General features: G+C 50.6%; 1 protein-coding gene across 1 annotated transcript in view; it reads right to left on the bottom strand.

Moving 5' to 3' along the window:
• The window catches only part of LOC122379222, a 76,526-nt gene that overhangs the window by 18,002 nt on the left and 35,798 nt on the right, over positions 1–22,726 (bottom strand). Inside the window, exons 2-10 of the mRNA XM_043361228.1 lie at positions 18,785–19,933; positions 17,224–17,320; positions 14,953–15,142; positions 10,440–10,555; positions 6,786–6,945; positions 4,314–4,489; positions 3,758–4,026; positions 3,149–3,329; positions 66–210 (exon numbers count right to left, since the gene is read on the bottom strand). Coding sequence (XP_043217163.1) covers positions 66–210; positions 3,149–3,329; positions 3,758–4,026; positions 4,314–4,489; positions 6,786–6,945; positions 10,440–10,555; positions 14,953–15,142; positions 17,224–17,320; positions 18,785–19,929 — 2,479 coding nt within the window. The 5' untranslated portion in view covers positions 19,930–19,933. The remainder of the gene's footprint in view (positions 1–65; positions 211–3,148; positions 3,330–3,757; positions 4,027–4,313; positions 4,490–6,785; positions 6,946–10,439; positions 10,556–14,952; positions 15,143–17,223; positions 17,321–18,784; positions 19,934–22,726) is intronic.

Raw genomic sequence — 22,726 nt, 5'->3', positions numbered from 1 at the left:
ATTGGAGAGGCATACGTGGGAATGGGAATTCACTGGATGGGCATCACACAAATAATTATGCTTACCTTTTAGTCGTACTTTGTCGCCGAGTACCGACAAAAATTCATCGAATAGTCGGCTGTTCTCGTTGTTTTCTAGAATCTCCTCCTCCGTATATTGACCTTCTTTTACATAAACAACGCCCACCTTGAGCTCTGACTTGATAAACACCTGCAAACAAAGATAAAGCTTTCGTTATATACGGTCGCTCATAAACAGAATACAATTAATTTCAACGCTCGAGTTATAGAAGTGCGAGTCACATTGCACACTGTCGAGTTTCTTCGTTGTGCCACCGATTCCACCAGTTGTTTGACAAACGGCAGTCTGGTGACAGAATTTCGAACGTTTAACGTTATATGTCAGACATTCACCGGCTGACTTTAACATGGTCTGTAGGTAATGCAACCACTTCCACCGACTGCAGACCATCCTATTCAGTAGCACATTGAGCGCCGGGGCGACTCGAGCCGGCCTTTCACCACCTTTCGGCTCGCGGACGGACATTGTCCCCACTGAGCCGCTGGGATGGTCAATTATAGCCATTGACTCTTTTTGGGGATCAGCCTGCGCTGAGGCTCTCTGGACGGCGCACTCAGCCACTTAGGGTCACTCTGTCAGAGACTCAGCCTCCGACAAGCCGTTGGTCCGGTTGTGAAGCGCTCTCCACATAGAGGCCGACTTCTCGGAACGAATTCCCTGAGCACAAACAAGCGGCTCGGCACAATGGACAGATACATAACGTCGTCTTGAACGTCTGGGTTTGAGCATTCCGGGCTGCATTTAAAGCTACATTCATTGATTCATTGTTCATCAGTTCATTTTTCCTCCAATTGACCTCTAATTAAAATCACCAATATAAAAGTCGAGATAGACGTTTCGTGCATCCTGTTATTTTCACCAAATTCAATAGAAAATATCCAGTGATACCATCATATGTATGGGAATATCCTTACGAAGGTATTTGCAGCTGACGTCAGCGACACTAGTGAGCAAAGCACACGAGCATTAAGAAGTTGGGAGAGTGGCGTGGATTCTATCATACGTCTTTCCAGGAGCTGACATCACTGGCTGTCGTCTCAGCACCACTCACCACAGCGGGGACTGAGTGGTGCCGCTGACCGAGTGGTGACCAGCACCAATTGGTGTCCACTCGCAGATGGCATTAGGTCAATTATTTGTCGATCTGCCGGCCCGCGGGAGCCATTCGACCCCGAGCCGCCAATTACTGGCGCCGAGAGAGACATCGGCCGCGGCCGAAATGGCCGCCGCTGCACGTGAAAGACAGCGCGCGGCGGCGCGCTCCGGCAGGCACCATCGATGTCGCCGCGGTGTGACTGACGGTGCGCCGCAGACCACAGACTGCCGGCGGGCACCAGGTGAGGCGCGTAATCGCATCAGTGCCGCCGACAGCCGTCCATGGACGGCACGTCAGCCGTGCTCTTACCGATGTTTCCAGGTGACTTCTTTGGGCACTAACAATCCATCCATCTCCACACCTTGATCCGATGCTGCAGTGTCTCTACTCTCTACCCTTATCCATAGACCCGGGAACAGGGGGGGCAGCGGGGGCGCTTGCCCCCCCAACTTGGGAGCCGAGGGGGCGGCGCCCCCTCAACATTGAGGTAGCGAGAAAAGATCTTTGCCTTCCTTTTCCGGACTTCTTTCCTTCTTGTTTCTTTACACATCTAAACATCAACACACGGCATTTTCCTTGCCATCTGTATGGTTTCTGCTGATACAGTATCGATTTGACAACATCTGCTATTGTCATCCCGCTTTGATTTGGACCTGATTTTGGCCATAAGTTTGGCAGGCCAGATTTTATACTGGACCATTTTGAGTCAACTTTGAGAAATACATAACGCACAACGGTGGTAAAATCGTTGCTATAGGTAGGTATAACACAGTTAACCCTCTCCGGGTGTGAGGGAGGGGTGTGGGGCGATGAGTGCACTGACGTGGCGCCCTCGGAGGGCGTGTATGGGATGAAAGCTCAGCGACACTAAGGGCTTGTGTGGTGCCTTCGGTTATCGGTAGCACCCTCAGAGTCACCGGCGTAGGGCCCTCAGAGCCGCCGGTAAGGGGCCTTTGAGGCACCGGTGTGGGGCCGTCATGCAGGTGCCGGTGTAGGCGCTCAGAGGTGCTAGTGTGATTCTCTCAGAGGCGCCGATGAGGGTCCTTACAGGCGTAGCTGTGGGCCCTCATAGACGCTGGTGGAGCCGTTACAGACGGGTGAGGGGCCTTTAGAGCTGCTAACGCGAACTCTCTACAAGCCGGCAGGGGGTCTCAGTGACCGGCAAGGGGTCCTTAGGCCGGCAGAAAAAGTCCTGTGGGGTCCTTAGAGACCGGCATGGTACTGTCAGACGCCGGTGGGGCCCTCAGAGTTACTGGTGTGGGGCCCTCAAAAGTCACAGCCGCCGATATAGGGCTTTAATAGGCACTGGTGTGGGCACTCAGAGTTGGGGGTGTGAAACCCTCAGAGGCACCGGTGTGGGCCCTCATAGGCGCCGGAGGGCCCCACATTTGCCGTTATGGGGCCCTCAGAAAAATAAGTGTGGGACCATCACAGGCGGGAAACGCTCCTAGAACTAGCCCCTCATAGGCCGGTAAGAACTCTCAGAGGCCAATAACGGGCCTTTGGAGACCACCGAGGCGCCCTTAAAAGCCGCAAGAGGCCCTCAGGAGTCGGCGTGGGGACCTTATGGAGATCTTAGTGTGGCTATTTAGGACCCATGAGGTGCTCTAACGAGCCCCATGGGGCCCTTCTGAGTAGAAATATGGCCATCGTTAACCCTCAGCGGCCAAATGGCGCCGCAGGGCCTCTCGGACCCGAGGGTCCCTTTGAACCCAACGGGGGTGGGGGGGGGGGGGGTATGTGTCCCCTTAGACCCCTAGCTACGCCATTGTTTCATATCTATCATGTCAGGTATTTTAGGCTCGCCCCCCCCAACTTGAAAATCGTTCCCGGGCCCCTGCCCTTATCCAACGACCCTGTGCGCCTGTGCTTCCGTGAAGCGACGGCGGTGGACATGCTAGTATAGCAACTCACCTGGTCGAGTTTGAGCAGCTGCTTTGGTATGTCGGGAAGCTAGCAGAAGTCCCTCACCTGGTCGAGTTTGAGCAGCTCCTCGGGTATGTCGGGCAGCTGGCTGAGCAGCAGCGGCGGGTTCAGGTTGATCTCGTTGCCCAGTGATCGCACCACCTCCTCGCGGTTGTAGCGGTCGGCGAACACGCACGAGGCCGGCACGAGGCCGTGTACCGTGTAGCTGATGGCCCGCACCATGATCCTGTCGGCAGCAGCACACTGTCATTTGATCCTGTTGACACAACGTCCTGTAACATGATCCTATCGACGCAACACAAGGCTCTGTCAAAGGATCCTATAGACGTCCGACATAGCGTTCCGTGACGCGATCTCATGGATATTACTTACGTTATATCATATGTTTTCGGCGCATAGCTATGTTTATACATGATCTTGCGGGCACAGATGACAGAGCTACATTACATGATTTACCGGCAAGGAGCTGTCAAAAGATCCTGACTGCTTTATGATATTATCGAGATACCTCCCTGTCACACTCACAAGATATAATAGCCAATATACTGGATGGGGTTCTCTGCGTCGATTAACGACTTGGAGCAAAATTTTGTATGAATTGAATATGTTTCATTGCTTCCATGCTGAAATAAGTGCAGTGTAGGATTGTCTCACCTGAACTGGTCCCTGCCGTTGATGGTCTCCTGTTTCAAGCTCAGGATGATCGGCCCCAGGTCCTCGTCCTGAGTGAAGTAGTTCCAGTGCTCGGTGCCGTAGAAATACTTCTCGAACGTCTCTTGTTCGATCGATGTGAGCTCGAACGTGCCGTACTTGTCGAAGTGCTCCTCGATGGGAGTCTTCTCGCGGTTGGGAGCGCGTATGGTGGGCACGCGCAGCAGCCGGTGGGAGGCGGGCGAGTAGTCGTCACCGTCCTCCGACCCGGCCTGGGTCGGCACAGGGCACGCTAGGTCATCCAACGAACAGGATAATACTAATTAAAGCTTTTGAACCAGGATGTTATCTTTAGACTACCAGCGTGAATGCTTACAAGCTGCGGTATCAATCTATTTCACAGGTTCGAAATAATGTGTGGTTGATGTTATACAAAACATTCATTTAAAAGCTCCAAACGAGGCAGGTATCCCAACGAGACACCTAGAGATCCGCTCTCCGTCTATCCGCGCCCTTCTGACACGCTCTCCAAAATTCCTCCCGCGCTGCCGAAACCTACCTGTACGGTCTGGTTACACTTTCCGGACGGCGGCTCCAGGTCGGCGTCCTGGTCTTCACTGACGTCTCCCTCATCGGCGTCCCAGATGACGTGTTCGTCCAGCGGCTGGCCGGCACACTCGATCCAGTAGCCGGGCGTGGGTAGAAGATTGTGCGGGTAGCCACGGCAGAATTCATCTGAGGGAGAGAGAGAGAGAGAGAGAGAGAGAGAGAGAGAGAGAGAGAGAGAGAGAGAGAGAGAGAGAGAGAGAGAGAGAGAGAGAGAGAGAGAGAGAGAGAGAGAGAGAGGGAGAGAGAGAGAGAGAGAGGGGGAAAGATAGTTGGTTTTAGTCATTTCTAAATGTCCTTCGTTTCGTGGCTTTGAATAGCTTTTTCCATTGAACGAACTTTCCGCCTGAATAAATTTTGTTCAGCAGCAAAATATTGCCGTCTGGCTGCCAAATAATGTTAAAACTTAATCTAGATGAGTGAATGGATTGCAAGAAGCCACGATCGGTAATAAAACTCCATTTTTAACTTTTCCTTATTTCTTTCAGCCAGCCGAGCTCAGCCGGTCCGGCCTATCCAATGCAAATATAGGATCGGTCTTCGGTATAAGCCGACTATTTGCATAGCATTTGACATTGAGCATATGCGTTGAATTCAAACCAATTTGAAGCCTGTTATGCATAGCTATGACGCATGTTCTAACTGAATAAAAAAGCAGGCACACCGAGCGGCATTGTAAACCAATAAATCTGCGCTGAGCTGACGGTAAATCTGCGCTGAGGTGACGGTTAGATGACACGATAAATCAATAAATGAGCAGTGCGTTTATCAGCAGACTGACGTCATAAGTTGAATAAAATGGCGGCCAGCAGCCCTCTAAAGCCGCAAGTTCAGTTCTGAGAGCTGTCGAACGGCGCCATCGAGGTGCTTGCCTTTCAGTAGAAAATGCACCTCGTTTGGCGCTTCCAAAAGCATGAATTGACAAGTTTCTCAGTTTGTCGCGAGGCGGTGCTGAAGTTTACCGTCTGTCTGCTGGATGTTAGCGGTGGAGGTCGGTCGAGTGCGGACTCCTTCTTGTGGAGGTGACCGGTCGAGGGTAGGCCTCGGTAGACAGTTGATGACATCGACTGTCTCATAGACTTCGGTCGGTTCGATCGCATTGGTATGTGTTTCTTTACGTATATACGTTTATGCTGTTAACGGTATTTAGTTAGATCAGTGATGCTGCCGAAAACGGCACTTGTCTTCTTAATTTGTTCACATGCCATTTTTATGCATGATGGCATAGGTAATTGAACTGGCCGACGGAGTTAAAGATAAATTTAATAAGCTATTTAATACCCAATTAAATAAAACAGGTCCCAGTTGGTCTTCTGAAAAAAAAAATAAACGACAGGCTAACTCAGTTATAAGCAGTTTGCTTCACAGCAGTGTTTTTCGACCGTCAACCGCTGCTTCTCTCAGTAGACCCTGCCAAGCCAGTGCCGGGCAGCACTGACTCTCAGGATGCTGCTGCCCGGACGGCAGGGATCGGGAGAACGTTACGATTCCGGTTACAACGCCCGGCGGCGCCGCACCACCATCGGCTCATAACCAGATCAATATGTCATATTACTGGAACTGGCTGAGCTGGCAGCACTATCACCAGGTGAAACAGCGGCCCCGTAAGGTCATCACGGGTCGAAATAGTGCAGTCAGGTGCCGTAACCCTAGCATAGGTCGAAATAGCAGTCAACTGTTGCAACGTTATATGTCGAAAAATAGGTGGTATTTTGTGTGAGAAGTCGAAATTGAACATAACTGAAACTAAATGAAAGATAACTTAGCCTTCATGCGCAGTTTTAGATGTAAGAATAAACATATTCCATCCTGTTTCACGTTTTTCTCATCCTGTCTTGCGTCATTTTTAAAAGGACCAATTTATGCAAACTTGATAACTTCTTATAGTCGTTTTATATTTGTATACTTCTGATCTCAAAGATCGACCAAAGTCCTTTCAGTCACATCTTTCTCAAAGCCAGCCACGCCATCATGACAAGGTGAAAAGCTTTCATTTCCGAGTGTCGCTCTCGATGATTTCCAATCACCACATTCGCCGAGCATACAGAGGCAGTTTCACGGACACTCCTCGACGTGGAATGGCTGCCGCAGACACCACAAAGAAAAAATGAGCTTGTGTCGGGCGCGCACTTCAAAACCAAGCTACCTATTCGTTCCAGATGAATGTTTAGAAGTTTGTTTGATTTCCTGTCTATCAGAATCGATACGAAAATTACCAACCATCACACATATGCATGTTAGCGTTGCATTCCGCAGTTGAAGTGGCGAAAAAGTTGTGGACGGTATGCGTTGTGCTCCTCGTCAGGCACACATGTCGTCAAATTTGTGCCGTGCGATTTGAACAAGCCTGGTATATACATACTGTGATGTGCGGTCTATCTTTACCTTAACAGGCCTGGGGCTGTGGTGTGTTGTCTAGTTTTACCTGAACAGGCCTGTGGCGGCAGCGGGAAGATGAGCGTCGTGGAGCTCTTGCGACGGGCCACGGCGCAGCCCAGACTCTGAGGCTTGAAGGCGCGCAGCTGGTTCATAAAGTCCGAGCTCTCCATCAGGGCAAGGTCAGCGAAATGGAGATCACAGTAGATCTGAAATGAAGGGCACATGAAGATAGATTGGGCTGTGGCTGGAAATGGTCTAAACTTAAAGCTATACAGGTGGAACGTTCATTTAGTCGCATCACGGGGCTTTGAATCGCATTTGCTCACATCTTTTACACAGCTTCATCAGGCATTTACTTAAAGGCAGCAAACGACAGAATGAAAAATTAAGCGGAACTATTAAAAACCGGGACTCTATTTAAAAGACGCATAACCTGAACTTGCACGCCAAAATCGGCTAATCAATTGCAAACGCTTCGATTCTGCCTCAGCGACATTTATTGGACGTGATCGGATGAAATGGAACTCCCGTGTTTAGTTCAAGTTGGGCACTGTTACTGAAGCCTGAACAGGGTTCGATGTCCATCGCCGGTCGCAGCTGACCGATTGGAAGTGACGGAGGTCAGGTCAGAAATGTGTGCAGCAATGGTTAAAAATGCAATCATGCCCTAGAGACAGTGCGACCGAATGATACGCATAATGCGTGGTAACTGGTTACCCCGTATTAAAACCTCCGCAAGGTATTGCACAAACAAGCATTCAGATCGTGAAGTTACAATTGGGAACACTCCACCATGTACGCAAGGCAGGCGGCCAGCTAAATTGGCTTTCTTGCGCTGAGTCAGCCATGACAGGTCAATGGGTTAGATTAGAGAAGTTAATGCAATTTATCTTCTCCAAATACGTGAATGGCAGCATGATTGTACCGATGTTTGACAGAATGCAACCGTGCTTCCCAGGCCTTCGCTTTCCGAGATGTCAGTTGAAGTCAATGGGTGAGATCCCAGCTCAGCCAAAATGATTGATGAACGTCAGCACTTCGATTGAGGCTAATATTTATCGTTCTTTCAGCACTTCGCGGTAACTGGTAGACACCATTTGACAGGCGCTGTACCGTGTACGGGTAGGCATAGATAACAACACCCATTGACAAATATTTGTTTATAGGCAAACAGTCACAAAACAGTTTTGTCCGGTGAAACCCATATTATTCAAATGTTCCTTGTTTCCCTTCAAGCATTTATGTATTCATTCATCGATTAATTAATTAATTTATTTATCTATTAATTGATTCGTCGATCTATTCATTCATTCTTTCATCAATTTACTCGTTCATTCATTCATTTATTCATTCATCATTTTAATCAATCTTCATTGTTCATTTCGTTTCACATTTGCGATGCCAATAGAGTGTTAAAAGCCGACATTTACCAGCGAGCTTCCTTTGCATTGCATGTGAGTGCAGTGATTGACTGTTATTAACGTAAGGCACGAAGCATGGCTGTCGTTTGGTAGACTTGGTAGGGCCCGAGTCCTACCAACAATGTCCACATTTTGACATTAGCCTTATGGTGTTGCATAGTAAGAATGGCTTTGGTATCCCTAAAATCAACCATTTAAGTCCTACCAATAAATTCCATAAAGTGACGCCCGTGCACGAAGTGACTGACGTATGTACCCACAGTAACTGCGTATGACTTGAAAAAGATGACACATAGGAATAGTTTTGTCACCACGATGGGGCACTGGTTCGTGGCTGTGCGTAAAACCAAGCAGATAAGCTCGTTTTAGACCAAAGGCATCCATCTCGGAGGCGTTTGAATGTTAAATTTATGGTTTTAGCATAGTGTTAATTAACATCCTTTTAGGCATTCAGCCTTGTATTTCCATGACTGGCCAGAGTTGAATGTTTGATCTCCTTTAGCATATGCTTCAAGGGTATTACCAGCATGAGACAGTGAAGGAATCAAAGGAATTAATACATTATGCAATGTAATGCAACCGACTTCCGGGTACTCTATGAATAGCTTTAACTCTGTTATGTAATAAAGTCGGTGGAATGTGGCTGAAATGATGCAAATGTTATAACTTCACTTGTCTGTGAACAATAAGCCTACCCTACCTCGATAGTTACATTTCACTATTTTGCTGAGATTAATGAAAATCCCACTGAAATTCAATATAGGTAATGATAAGGAGCTTAAAAGCAAAAGCACACCACTAATCAGAACCAAACATTCCCCATGGATCGAGAAATACGCGAGCTAACGTCTAGTCCACAACAAATGTCCGGCCGTAATACGTCCTGAACTTTGCAGGAGAGCCGGCATTATCGAGTGACGTCTGATAGATCACCCGGGACCCGGCTCGCCGACGAGCGGTGAGCAACAGCGGTATAGCGGTATAGCGGCAGTGGCAGCGGTATAGCGGCAGTGGCAGCGGTATAGCGGCAGTGGCAGCGGTATAGCGGCAGCGGGATTGTCCAGCGGGACCCGGGGCTCGGCGGGCAGCGGTGAGCGACAGCGGCAGCGGCAGCGGGATCGTCCAGCGGGACCCGGCGAGCGACAGCCGCGGTGAGCGACAGTGGTAACGCCAGCGGCCCAGCGGTGAGCACGCTGGTGAGCCGTGAGCTATGAACTGTGAGCTGTGAGCGGCGAGCGGTGAGCAGCAGCAGCAGCAGCGGCATTAGTGAGCAGCAGCGGCATTAGTGAGCAGACAGCGGTAAAACGGCAGCGGGCAGTGAGAGCGTGATCGTCAAGTATAGGAGCGGTGAGCAGGCTGGTGAGCCGTGAGCTACGAGCTGTGAGCGGCGAGCAGCCAGCAGTGAACACAGCAGTGAGCGGCAGCGGGAGTTACAGCAGCAGTGGTAGCGGGCGCGGTGAGCAGGTTGGAGGCCGTGAGCTATGAGCTGTGAGCTGTGAACTGTGAGCTGTAAGCCGCTGGCCGTGAGCTGCTATCAGTGAGTGGCTAGTGGCGAGCAGCGAGCCGGGTGGAGAGCCTGGGGTGTGGGAGATCGAGTCTCGCCCTCCAATAACCCTCCACAGGTGTTTGATTGTCATTTCCTCACGCCGACCAGTGCGGTGCTCGGCGTCGGCTCTGCTCCGGATAGGGTTGCTGTGATACCGCCGGGCGTCATACTCGGCAACAGGTCAATTAAGCCGGCACTAATTGCGAACCGTGGTCTATTTCACGTGGCCGTGTGTCAACACGTGACCAACAAAGTACCTCCATGGTGTAGTGGACTGATTTGTTCCATTCGAGTGAAATGTTGCAATGAATGCCAGTGCTGAAACTTTGCGCTGTAATTTTGGAGGACAGTTTCATTTTATTATAGGAGCGCCTGCAAAACCATCCATCCGTTTTGTAGTTACGAGATGTAACAAACGCAAGGGCTGCTGGCAACTGTGTAGCACTTCCCTAATGTTTGGAAATTTGTTATTGCAATTGTCTAAAGACGGCTGATTAAAGCAAAGTGATCGTTAAAAAGAGCAGCATAACCTTTTCGGTTTATGTGCATGCCTCTCGCAATGCCAATCCCCTCAGACGCATTCATTTGATCGTTCCAGGAAGAAGCTCTACCCAAGTGTTTCTGCATTATGTAGGAAACAGAATCAGACGCGTGAGCACTGCTAAACAAGCCGGATCAATACGACCAGTGTCACTGAATTAGGAATGATTGAGGAGCGGCGGACGAGACTCACATTATTGCGGTGTCGGCGCGCCCTCTTCTGGTTGGTGCCGGTCAGGTTCTGGCCGCATGAGTTGCAGCGCAGGCACTCCTCGTGATACTGGTTGTTGTCATACAGCGAGCTTTGTTCTGAAACACAACACGAATCGTCGTCAGTAGACAATAATTAATATACAGCGGTATGCAGCAGAGGCATTTATATCCAAATGATTGTTTCTCTGAAGAGATGGTTGCGCTATTCATCAAACCAAATTGATTCCCAGAACACTCTAGTGCAGTAGCTCACCATTTCATAATGTATGGCTCCGTTTGTGGCATATGATTCCGGTCCGGATTACCAATAAACAAACAGCGTCCAATAAAGCGATGAGTAGTTCGAGAGTCTACACTATTCAGATACCATCCCCAACGGTGAGCCACGTAAATGACTTTTTGTGAATGACTTTTGTGTCGGAACGTTATGTATCTGAGATAGCTACATACCTAAATCATTATGTACCAAAGTGGGCATCTCACCGACGTGAATAGGGATTCCAGCCACCCTACTTACTGCACTACAAACAAAATGGAAATGTCCGTCTACGTAGAACGTTTTTGCTGTTTTTGTGCAGCAGTTTTTAATTGACGTAAAAAGCAAGTCTTTAGGGCTTGCTTAGAGGCACCAATGCCCAAACTAAAAAATCGGAATGAGTATGTGTAAAAGATCACACCAGATTCAAATATGATGAAGGGCAGATGTCCAAATTAGCATAGTGTATGAAATAGTTAACATTTAATTTCACAGCCGCGCCTTTCACTTTGTTAGCGGCGTCCGGTAGCGATCGAAACCAGCTTTGTTAATGGTTGAAAACATCGATTGTATACCAAGCACCTACGGAATTAAGCTTGCCCATTCCATGACCAATTCATCGATTCGAGTGGTCGATGGTGTTTGTTTTATCGGTGTGCGGAGTTACAGTGTAATTGGACTTCTCATCAGATAAGAAACGAGGTTAATTTAGTCCTCATGTTAACATGGATCACAAATTTTGAAGCCAAGAGTTTTTATATATACCTGCTGTTCACATTCCCTTGTCTAGAATTCAACGAAATTATTTAGCATTTATCAAGCATTTATCAGTTCAAGCTCGACTCGACGTCTGTTAACAAAACGATGCATGATAGGCGCATTTATTTGCTTCTAAGAGATGGACAATGGACGGGTGCGTATTATTTAGGCCAGGGTTCATAATGTCCAGGGCACAATGTGTCCAGTGCTCGAATTGGCCAGTGCCTTGAATTGGCCAGTGTTCACATTGTCCAGGGATTACATGGTCCAAAAGTGGCCAACTGGCTGCAGATAGGGTAAATTCAAAGAGGCCAGGGTTCATAATGTCCAGGGCACGATGTGTCCAGTGTTCAAAATGGCCAGGGTTCATAATGTCCAGGGCACGATGTGTCCAGTGTTCGAAATGGCCAGGGTTCATAATGTCCAGGGCACGATGTGTCCAGTGTTCAAAATGGCCAGTGCCTTGAATGGGCCAGAGTTCATAGTGTCCAGGGATTACATAGTCAACCCAACCCAACCCAACCAAACCTAACCTAACCTAACCTAACCTAACCTAACCTAACCTAACCTAACCTTACCTAACCTAAGGTAATGATGTTTGCCTACCAGGGATAAGGAAAAAGTTTCTCGCATGAATAGATTGCAAGCAATAGTAAATCAAATATTTTTAGGTTAAGTGGTTATGCATCAGGCTTCAGGCCTTCGGCCTGAAGCCAGATACATAACCACTTAACCTAAAAATATTTGATTTACTATTGCCTGTAATCTCTCCTAAGGCATTGCCTTCGGCACTGCACTGCTTTGCATTGAGCTGATTCCGCGTTTTTTACATAATGACGTCACTTTCAGTGACTATGTAATCCCTGGACATTATGAACTCTGGCCCATTCAAGGTACTGGCCATTTTGAACACTGGACACATCGTGCCCTGGACATTATGAACCCTGGCCATTTCGAATACTGGACACATCGTGCCCTGGACATTATGAACCCTGGCCATTTTGAACACTGGACACATCGTGCCCTGGACATTATGAACCCTGGCCTCTTTGAATATACTCTATCTGCAGCCAGTTGGCCACATTTGGACCATGCAATCCCTGGACATTATGAACTCTGGCCCATTCAAGGCACTGGCCATTTTGACACTGGGCATAGCGTACCCTGGACATTATGAACCCTGGCCAGAATGAATGCTCCCCACAATGGACATCCTACCTTTGTACAACTGTAATTCACTCCATTCATTTCCTGCCAGGCTATAGCATCGAGCCTCGGTTTCAAAGATAATAGCGAGGCACGCGCTCTAAAGAATAGCGTGCTCCTAACCAGCTGTTCCTTACGAATGACCGTCCCTACTGCCCTAAGCTGGGCTGCGTGACTCTCTCGACCGCTCTGAGAGGAATCGGCCCCCACGAGCCGCCAACAAGTGCGAGTATCTCCCCGGTCCATTCAATGAGCCCCCTCCCCGGCGCGTACCTCGTTGGAGCCTTCATGGCGTGCCTGTTGTTCCAGTACAGGTGGCGGGCGGAGGAACACGCGGTGGCGGCTCCTGGCCGCGGCTCTCCGTGCCCAGCTCCGATCACACACGGCACGGCGGTACGGGTTGCAGCCGACCAGGCAGACACTCCCGAGCGACTCGAAATGTGACTAATCGGACAGTGAGCACAGAGTTCAGAGTTTGAATTCACAAGGTCTAGCTTTGAAAGACCATGGCGTTACGGTAATGTTATGGGTCGGCTGAGTACGATTGAGGACAGATCACGAGAAGCCGAGCCAGCCGCGCCAGCCGGGCCCGGGCTGATGGTAGCGGGTGCCACCGGGTCGGACCGTGGCAGGTCAGGTCAGGTCGGGACCAGGCGGTGCGTCACGCCCGGCCCCAGCGCGCCACTGGTCGTCGCCGGCGGGCGGCGGCGCGGCGCGGCACTGGCGGCGCAGCAGCGGCGCGCAGCGGTCGATAGGTATCGTGAAGCGGCGCGCCAGCCTTCGGTGGGCGTAAACCGTTCGACCCCGTCGGCGGAACGCGGTGTCAACTGGATGTGGCCGCACAACTGCCGGTTCGTTGTGTCAACTGCCGGTCCCCCTGTCCACTGACCGGCCCTGCAGGTGCAGCGGTCACTGAGCGCCCCCGTGTGAGCGCTCCCAGGCGGACCCCGGCTGGTGGGAGCCGCCCAACACCTACCAACTGGTCCCAACCGACTCAGTGCGCGCTGAACAGCTTTTGACAGAGGAGTCCCGTATAAAACGATCGAGCTCCATGTGGTGGGTTCCTTTTCAGTGCATACATCGATGGTAGACCGACTCAGCACCAATTCAGTTTCTGGGCGGACCATAACTGAATCGATCACGTGGCCACGTCAATGCCGAACTCACTGGAATGGAAAACCATCAACTTGGACTTTTTCTTTTAATGTTTCAATGAATATGCAAAAATATCCGGGACTCCTGCATGTTTTTCAATAGAAAAAAAAGAAAAACATTTTTAACGAATCGTGCTTTTAACAGTGAAACACAAACCTTCGGTTATCGGTGCATTATTTACTTTATACTGTTTTGCTTATTGAACATCTTCGACATAGTAAATGGACAGTAATTATGAATCGCTTAGCTTCGCCGAACCATGTGCTTGTTTTCCGTCTAAGTACATGAAGTAAAAAAGTTTCATGAAATTTCTCATCGCAATCAAAGCATCTCTGGAGGATTACGCTATAAATAGGCGACACCCCCTCCAAAAAAAAAAAACACCTTTTAACGCTACCGACCTCGATGGACCACATATGGCCATTACAACTGAGTATCGACTGAATCGGCAGGTTCAAGTTTCCATTCAATTGACAAAACGGGCAGAGCGGCAGAGCCTCGTGGTCGTATGACGTACCGTATCGACTCGGACGCACGGCTCCACTGAGTCCCAGTGCAGCTCAATCAGTATTATGGGTCGGCCTATATCGAACAGGATATCAATCCGGACAATTGGGGACTCACCTCAGCCGAACGAGCAGGCAAAACCAACTTAGTGGTCCGGTGTCTCCTAACAAACGATGTTGCAAAACTACCTTTAGAGGCGTTTTAACCAAGCTTAGAGCAGAATGAGAGGACCGTTATCCGCATTTGCAGAATGATCGAGAAGAATCTACGTTGTCTATTAAATCCGTCATCTCGTTTACCATGTTGGTTACCGATGGGCGATGCGTTTCCAACAGTGCAATAATAGACGGTGACATCAAAGACCACTGAACATGCGTGACAAATCATATCCAATGTATGTAGTGTTTAGACCGTGGTCAGGACCATAGTTGGCCGGTCTCATATGCTCCGGGCGGGAGGGGCCTCGATTGTCTAAGCTCAAATGTCTTTGTCCGGTGAGAGAGCTTCACCTGTTCGGTGGGAGTCTCACCCGTCTGTTCAATGAGAGGAACGTTACCTGTCCGGTGGGCGAGGACCTCACCTAGCTGCACTGTGCGGAGAGCTAGCTCACCTGTCTGCGTGGACGTGTCGTAGACGACGCCGGCCGACTCCACGGTCATAGTGGCGACGGTGCCGTCCAGTATCTGCGTGGCCGAGTCACGTCGACCGCGACAGCGCGCCGCCTCGTCCAGCAGCGTCGACTGGCGCCGGAAGTTGCGACACCGAATAATGTCCTCGGTGGTCGATTGGCGACGGAAACCCTGCACGCGAGAAACACGACCTGATCACCTGATGATGGTGATGACACGGCCCCACGGCTCGATCGGCGCTGCTTTCCTGGCGTGGCTATTCCTAAGATCACAGAGCGGCGTATGATGAAGAAACTGGAAGTTCGTGCTATACGACTCAAAAAAGGGTTGGTGGCATCGTATTTGTATTTGTATTTGTATTTAACATCTGGGGGGCATCCACAGGTAGTTGTGGCTATTACGCTCCCGCGTCATATGAGAATGGAACAAAATGACATCACACTCAAATCACACAAAACTCACCAAAACGCATGGCTATGCATGAATAGATTTCAGCTGACATGCATGCAACCCATATGCATAAGCCTAAATCAGTGTTGAAAGCGACGTTTGAGTACCTTCGACGGTAGCTGAACCTTCGACGCCCCGCCTCTGTGTGGATGCCAGGTAGCCACAGCCTGCTATCCCGTCTAGTCGCTCGCTCGCGCATCTCCTCATTTCGGCGAAACATAGCGGCAATGTCAGCTGGCTCGCCCGTTCGGATAACCTTGTGCAGTAGCACCAGCGTATCGTACGACGATAGATCACCAGCCGAGAGCCACCCCAGCGCGTCCCTTACATCAGCCACGTGGTCATATTTGCGACGGCCAGACACAACCCTTGCGGCAAAATTAATGACCTTATCAAGTCGTGCGAGGTTCCCTTTCGAGCAGTTCCCGTAAACGGGCAGGCAGTACCGCACATGTGAGAGAACAAGGGCAGTCACAAGCGTCACAATCGTTTCCTCTGGTATGTAGTGGCGCACCTGGCTCAATCCTATCAGCGCTCCGAAACATTTACCAACAATGGCAGCAACATGGTCATCCCAGGTGAGGTAAGAATCGAAGGTCACGCCCAGATTCTTGACCTTTTGACACGGTTTCAAGACGGCGTCTCTAAATCTTACATTTATGTCAGGCAGGTTGCGCATGCTCTGCCGGCTGCCAAACGCAATCAATTCAGTCTTGGTGGCATTGACTTTCAACCCATTGGCCGCAAACCAGTCACTGAGGGCTGCCAGGGTCGTCTCCATTCTAGTCACTGTGTCGCTCATCGCTGTCCTACGGCCACTGACGAGCACCTGCGTATCGTCAGCGTACTGAACGATACGCGCATCAAGGGCATGCAGGCTCATGTCGTTCGCAAAGCAAGTGAACAACAAAGGCCCGAGGGCCGAGCCTTGGAACACACCAACATGGTTTGGCAGTGACTTGGAGAGTACGCGGTGACCCCTACCATCACTGATGCATACACTCGTGGAACACCAACGGTGTCAGGCATTAATGTTTCCAGTCTTACTCGGATATTTTCTGTGTGAAATATTCCACCCGCTGTGAATTTGAATCTGTTACCCAGAGAACCCATAACCAAGAGCCGGACCTGCGACCCGCAGGTTTGCATAGAAATGCTCAACCACCGTTCCCATGGCATCTCAGGTCCTGCGTCATGGCTCGCAATCAGTATTCGGGGCTGATGTAGCAGGCTCACAGGGGTACACCCACTTCTGGTGCCCATGGCTCCCAAATCGGTCATTGATCGAATTCGTTTTAGTCGAGGAACATCGGAAACCATTTGTGGGAATCCCCTTCGTTATCAAGTCATTGGTCAGGCCTAAACGTTAATTCGAACCGACATCAAATTAAAAGAGATCAGTCAGAAATCTATACAAACAAATGTTATCTTGTGTATTGTGCAACTGCAACGTGCATATATGTGCCTCTAAATACATTGCTTATTCATATGCAAGTCAATCGCCACTCCATACAACGCATACAGGAAGACAGCTACACACGAAAGTGCGTTATAACGTTATAACGCTAATTTTATCAGCCGTGCGCTTAGCATCAGACATTTACACCAGAGATCCATTACTGGATTTGACAGGTAGCCTGGCTCAACAGATAATTCCTAGCTATTTGTCAGGTGAGCTGCCTGGACAACAGGCTCTCATGCCTGGACTGGTCACTAGCGAGTTGGCCCGGCGAAGAGCTCTCACTTTCGACAGGTGGTTCCGTGTTTAATACTCCCCCCCCCCGTCCGGAATCCTGACTCACCTTGGCTATAAGGATCTCCTCTGTAGTGGACTGTCGACGCACAGATGAGTTGGGAGACGGCTCCCGCGAGCTGCCTGTGCTCGAGCCCTCTGGTGACCTGGGGAGGTGGCAATGGCAGTGTCGTCATTAGTTTGTGCCTGGGAACTGTCACCAAGGCAATCAGCGAGCCGGGACCTGTGGGACGGAATACTGAACAACAGAGAAACAGATTTCAGTCCACAGTCGAAATAGAAATTAGCCTGCACAGCTTATCCCATAAGAATTGACTAGGCAGCGGTTCAACTAAATGGGAATTCCAAGTTCGATGAAGTTAACCAGAGCGAACGGCAATTGTGTTGCTATTGGGTAAAACGAAAGTACGAGAAATGCAATTGACTTCTCGCTTTCATTTTGAGCAGCACCTTAGATCAATAGGTGCTGTTGGAAAGTAGCCTTTCATGCTCAAGCTAATGCTGGCCGGATTGGTCACCGCTACTGGCACTGAATTCCATTATACCGTAGGTACTTAGCTTGCCAGAATTACAAGCAATGAACCGTTCAGTTATCAACTATTTATGCTTGATTGAGAACAAGGCATTTGAAAGCATGGAACCACGTTGAATACCACGTTGAATTAGTAAGTGTGGCATGTTCGAATCGAATGAACTTCTGATCATCAGCACGAATTAACTGATGGACAATGGAAAATATTCAGTTATCATGACATATCTAATTCGTTATAGAGCCCCATGCTGCGAAGCTTACCTTTCGATTTGGTCCTATCATGAAATGAAACTGTAAGTATAATGCCCTAGATCCTAAACGGATTCGACAGAGAACGCTTTGGCTAATGATTAATTGCTGTATACGTTTACGTGCGTTTATCGTACCGCTTAACCACCAGTCACGTTTTACTTTTTGACGGGCCAATCCTCCCCCCTCAAAAAAAAAAAAAAAAATACTGCGCATCATACGCCGATTGCCAAAAGGTTCTAACGGTAACAGGTATCTTCCCTTATTTGGAATATCTATGACAAATTACCGGCCATTCTTCCGACCACCGACGAATGGAGGTGTTAATTAACTAACGCTCGGCATTTCGATAATGTAACAATGAAATAATGCTGCTATTTGCGTTATTCTGCGTGGGACAGGCGCGGGGTACCTATAGAAGTGAGCTTGCGGTAGTCATCATACGTGTATTTGGATTATATACCTATTCTGCAAGTTCATTAAGGAAGATGAAAGTGACATACGTTGGATATTTCCTCTTAAACGCTGCATCCAACAGGAAGGTATTCGATTTCAAGAACGAAATTGCAAGTAAACTCCGTTGCAAAATCCATGCAAAAATACAACGAAACAAAACAAATTGAAGTAATACCTAGGCAAGTGTGGTGCATGGGCTGTGCGTATACCTTGGCCTGACGTGCAGGGTGTAATGCCAATACTGTGCAGTTATCACTGGTCTGATCTATGGGCTGTGTGTGTGGAGTAGATTTGCCTGTCTGTGACGCAGCCTGGCCTGTGCAAGGTCTGTGGGCCGCTGAGCCTGGCTCTGTGAAAGGAATGATTGGCTTACCTGTGCAGGGCGTGGTGGCTACCCCTGCGGGCGCGGCCGGTGGCGTCCTCGCTGGACTGGCGGCGGCTCTTCATCCTCCTGGCCTGGTTCATCTCCTCGGCCGCGCTGTCCGGGGAGAGCGAGTCGCGCCGGCGACCGCCTCCCCTGCCCGTACCGGCACCGTCCGCCTCTGCCGGGTCCGGCGACAGGTAGGGCCGAGAGCCGCGCCGGCCACCCACCACCAGCGAGCAGCCCTCGTCGAAGGCGGTGGCCTGCCGGCGCAGCAGCGCCTGTTTGGGAGATCCATCTCGACCCCGATAGGAGAGTGTCGGCTCTGGAGAGATGCAGGCTCGCGGCCGGGCGTCGCCACGCCGCGCCAGAGGCGTGATGGTGGGCAGCGAGGTGCGGTGGAGGATCGCCGACGTCGGCGCCGTCGGACTGTGCCTGCCTTCTGATACATTAGCCGCGCTCAGGGTGACTGCACCGTCTCGCTTCGACGCGCCGTCATCTGACTGTCCGAGTAGCGCTGCCTGGCGAGCCTCGATCAGCGCGCGAGGTTCAATGTATTTGCCGTCGGGTGAGACGGCAGGCTTGGAGTCACGACGACCCGCGGACGCGGCGGACTCGCGCCGCGAGCGCAGCTCCTCGCGCTCCGAGTGCACCTGGATCTCTCGCCGTTTGCGCCACAGCTCAGTGACGCTGTCTCGGCCTGCCAGCAGTTTTGAGATATCAGTCTTCAGATCGGATCCCGGCTCCACAGCGCGGCGCGATTTGAACTGAGCGTCGGCCAGCGACTGACGCCTCCCGGCCTTCGAGCGCGGCGCCTCGCGCGAATCCGAGTCTCGCCTTCCGAACGGCAGTGAGCGCGCAAAGTCAGCCAGGGTCTCCCTGCGGCTGAGGTCGGCCCTCTTGCGCTCTCCGCCGCCGCCGCGGCCCCAGTCTCGGATGAGGTCGGTGAGTTGCGCCAGGGAGGAGCGACGTCGGCGGCGCGGCCGGCCCGGCGGCGAGGGCGGCTCGAATGTGGCGATCTGCGAGGACGAGTCGCGCCGGCGGATCGGGATCGGCTGCGAGGCGGCGAACTCGTCGGCGCCGTTGCCGCCCTTCCAGACGAGGCCGACCTGGTGGCTCAGGATCGGCAGGTTGCAGACGAAACAGATGGCCGACATGGTGCTGCCAAACAGAAAAAAAGAAAACAGCTGCGTCATGCCATCGACAGTTTGCACTGGGAAGAGCAATGAACATGCGCTTCGAAAACGGTGTGACCGTTGCGTTTGTACTTATGTGCGTATAACCATCTTTCGTCACAAACACGCTATTAGGCTCGCTCAAATGTGTAAATCGATCAACTATGGCCAAACAATTACTCCTCGTGGCGGCTCAAAGTAAAAAGTAATCACTTCTGCTCAAAGTAATCACTTCTGCTGATCAGCAGAAGTTCAGGATCGAATTCGATCCTTCTCGGCACCCGCTCCACGCTAACGGTGAGGATGAGTCGCAAAGCGGCGCTGCATTTTTCCGCTAATGCTAGTCATGCATATGTTTATGCAGTCATTGGGTGATAGGGTGAGTTACCTTCGAGTAGGTAACTGAGTCGCCGCATGAAGCTAAACTTGCGATAAACTTTTCATCCAAAATATTTGAACGAGCCAGATTTATGACATTTCGAATGCGTTTCTAAAAGTAAACAAGCCGGTTGAGGAGAAACTGTAACCGATGGAAGAAACAGCTGAGCAGATCTCAGCGCGCCGAGTTGAACTGAATGTCACAGATGGTCAGAGCTCTGTAAGAGCTCGAATCTTGGACAAGAGAGCTGAGCGTATCAATTCTGTACAAGGACGGAACTGAAAGGGGAGCTGTAACTGAGCTGAGCTGGGCGCGACTTTGAGCATGTTCTCAACTGGAAGAAATCTGAGGAAAACGACCCCGAAAAGTTCAGTGGAGTCGGAATTTAATTGCTTTTGAGCCGGTGGCAAATGCGGGTAAAACTTACAGGCTGCAATTCTGTACGATTGTTTTCTCCGTACTGATCTACTTATTCAGTAGACTTTTCACACATTTAGTGATTAACATACGCTGAAAACATGTTCCCCTATCAAAATTCACTGACATCTTCATTTTACCATAACAAATATAATTAGGCAAACGCTCAAGGATGTCGGGGGATGAATTATCGAGCAGCGGACGGCTCACAGCAGAGTAGCTTCGCCGCGAGTCTCTGGAGCTGCTGGACCCAAGGCCCTAAAGCATAGCTGGACCCGAGTCCGACAAACTAGTCCAGTGGCCCTGGGGTGCCATCGCCTGTCACCCCTGGGATGTATTGGAGAGCTTTGAGCTGTATGACCTTGTAATAACCCTTAGTGTGGTTTACCTACTGCAATAACAATGGATATGCGGATCATCGCTTTCACGATAACAACAATTCAATTATGAGAGAGGCATCAATGACGTCCCGACTGACAGGTAACAACCTAGTTAAGTGTCCACATGTAGTTAGATACACAATACCTACATGTAGGTAGGTGTGCTAAGAGGTATGTTCAAAGGCCGTGCGCACAAGACAGGAGTGCCTTCATACCAGTATACATGGATCGCAGGCTTCCCGATAAAGTCCTCTCTGGAAGCTCAATGTTTAAATTTGATCCATACGAGTTGCAAATGTCGCAATTTGCCTTAGCCCGTGGTTATCAATTCAAACTACTCCCATGTGACCGGGGTCAGGTTTCATATTAGATCGAACAAAGTCTGTACTCAACTTGAACTGGCGAGGGGTCAGCTGATGCATATCATTTGCTAGTTCGATTCGAGAGTTCAATGCTTTCGTCAGCTAGCTGACATGCATCTGACCTGAACCAGCCCAGAGCCCCTAACCTAACCTGGACCAGCCCCTGACCTGACCTGGACCAGCTCCTGGCCTGATCTGGACTAGCCCCTGGCGTAGAACAGCCCCTGGTTTAGACCAGCCTCTGACTTGACCTGGACCTGTCCCAGTGACCTGACCTGAGCCAGCATCTGACCTGACCTAGACCAGCCCTGACCCAACTTGCAGCCTCCTGAAAAACCCTGACCTGGAAACGACAGCGCTCCAACTCAAATCGGCACCATGAGAAACGTTCCAGCCCTGCATCCCTAGCATTCTCTTCGACGCGATTGACGATATACGACAGCACAGCATCAGAAAACGGCTCCGGTGGAGCTATGACAATCATCAATCTCTACCGTTGTTTTGTACCCATACCTTGCCCTACACTGTTTTTAACAGGTGCGGGGTTCCGATGTTCCAGCCCCTCCATTGTGAGCAAATAACCACAGAGTGGTAGCATTTATCCCTAATGACAGACCGGACAAGACGCCAGGGTCTCGACGCCATTCCAGTTGGAGAAGAGTCGCACTGGGTCGGCCTCGGCTCAGGCTCGCCACAGCGAGCGGTCTGCCATCGTTAAGGTGCTTAGACCGTTAGACGACTCGCCAGACAGAACAAACTAAAATTCCTATCAATGAACCCATGCGCCGTCCCAGCTCACCGTAAGTAACACAAACACTTATATACCAAAGCCCGGCTTCAGGGCGCCCACACTTCACGTCATGGCGCCCGGACACTACCCGAACCCAGCTTCAGGGTACATACGTCTCACACACCACCCCCGGGCGCCTTTCAGGGCTCGGTATGAACTATCGGGTCCCACACCAGCCAAGTCCCGAGCCTGGGACATCAGGACACCCATCCACAACCTCGACCGGCGCGGGATGTAGGGCGCTCACGGTCTCACCATCCTCCCAGCCTGATGTCCCACCCCAGCAGACGTGGTCAGATGTCTGGACAGCAGTGGGAGCTCCCACCACCCCTCCCTGACATGGTCAGCCGTCTGGACAGCAGCGGGAGCTCCCAGCACCCCTCCCTGACGTGGTCAGACGTCTGGACAGCAGCGGGGCGCCGCACTTCCGGGCTATTTCTGTCGGCGACGG

Source organism: Amphibalanus amphitrite, unplaced genomic scaffold, assembly GCF_019059575.1.
Source record: "Amphibalanus amphitrite isolate SeventyFive unplaced genomic scaffold, NRLGWU_Aamphi_draft 000073F_arrow, whole genome shotgun sequence".
Lineage (NCBI taxonomy): Eukaryota > Metazoa > Arthropoda > Thecostraca > Balanomorpha > Balanidae > Amphibalanus > Amphibalanus amphitrite.
This window is presented reverse-complemented; position numbering and strand designations above follow the sequence as displayed.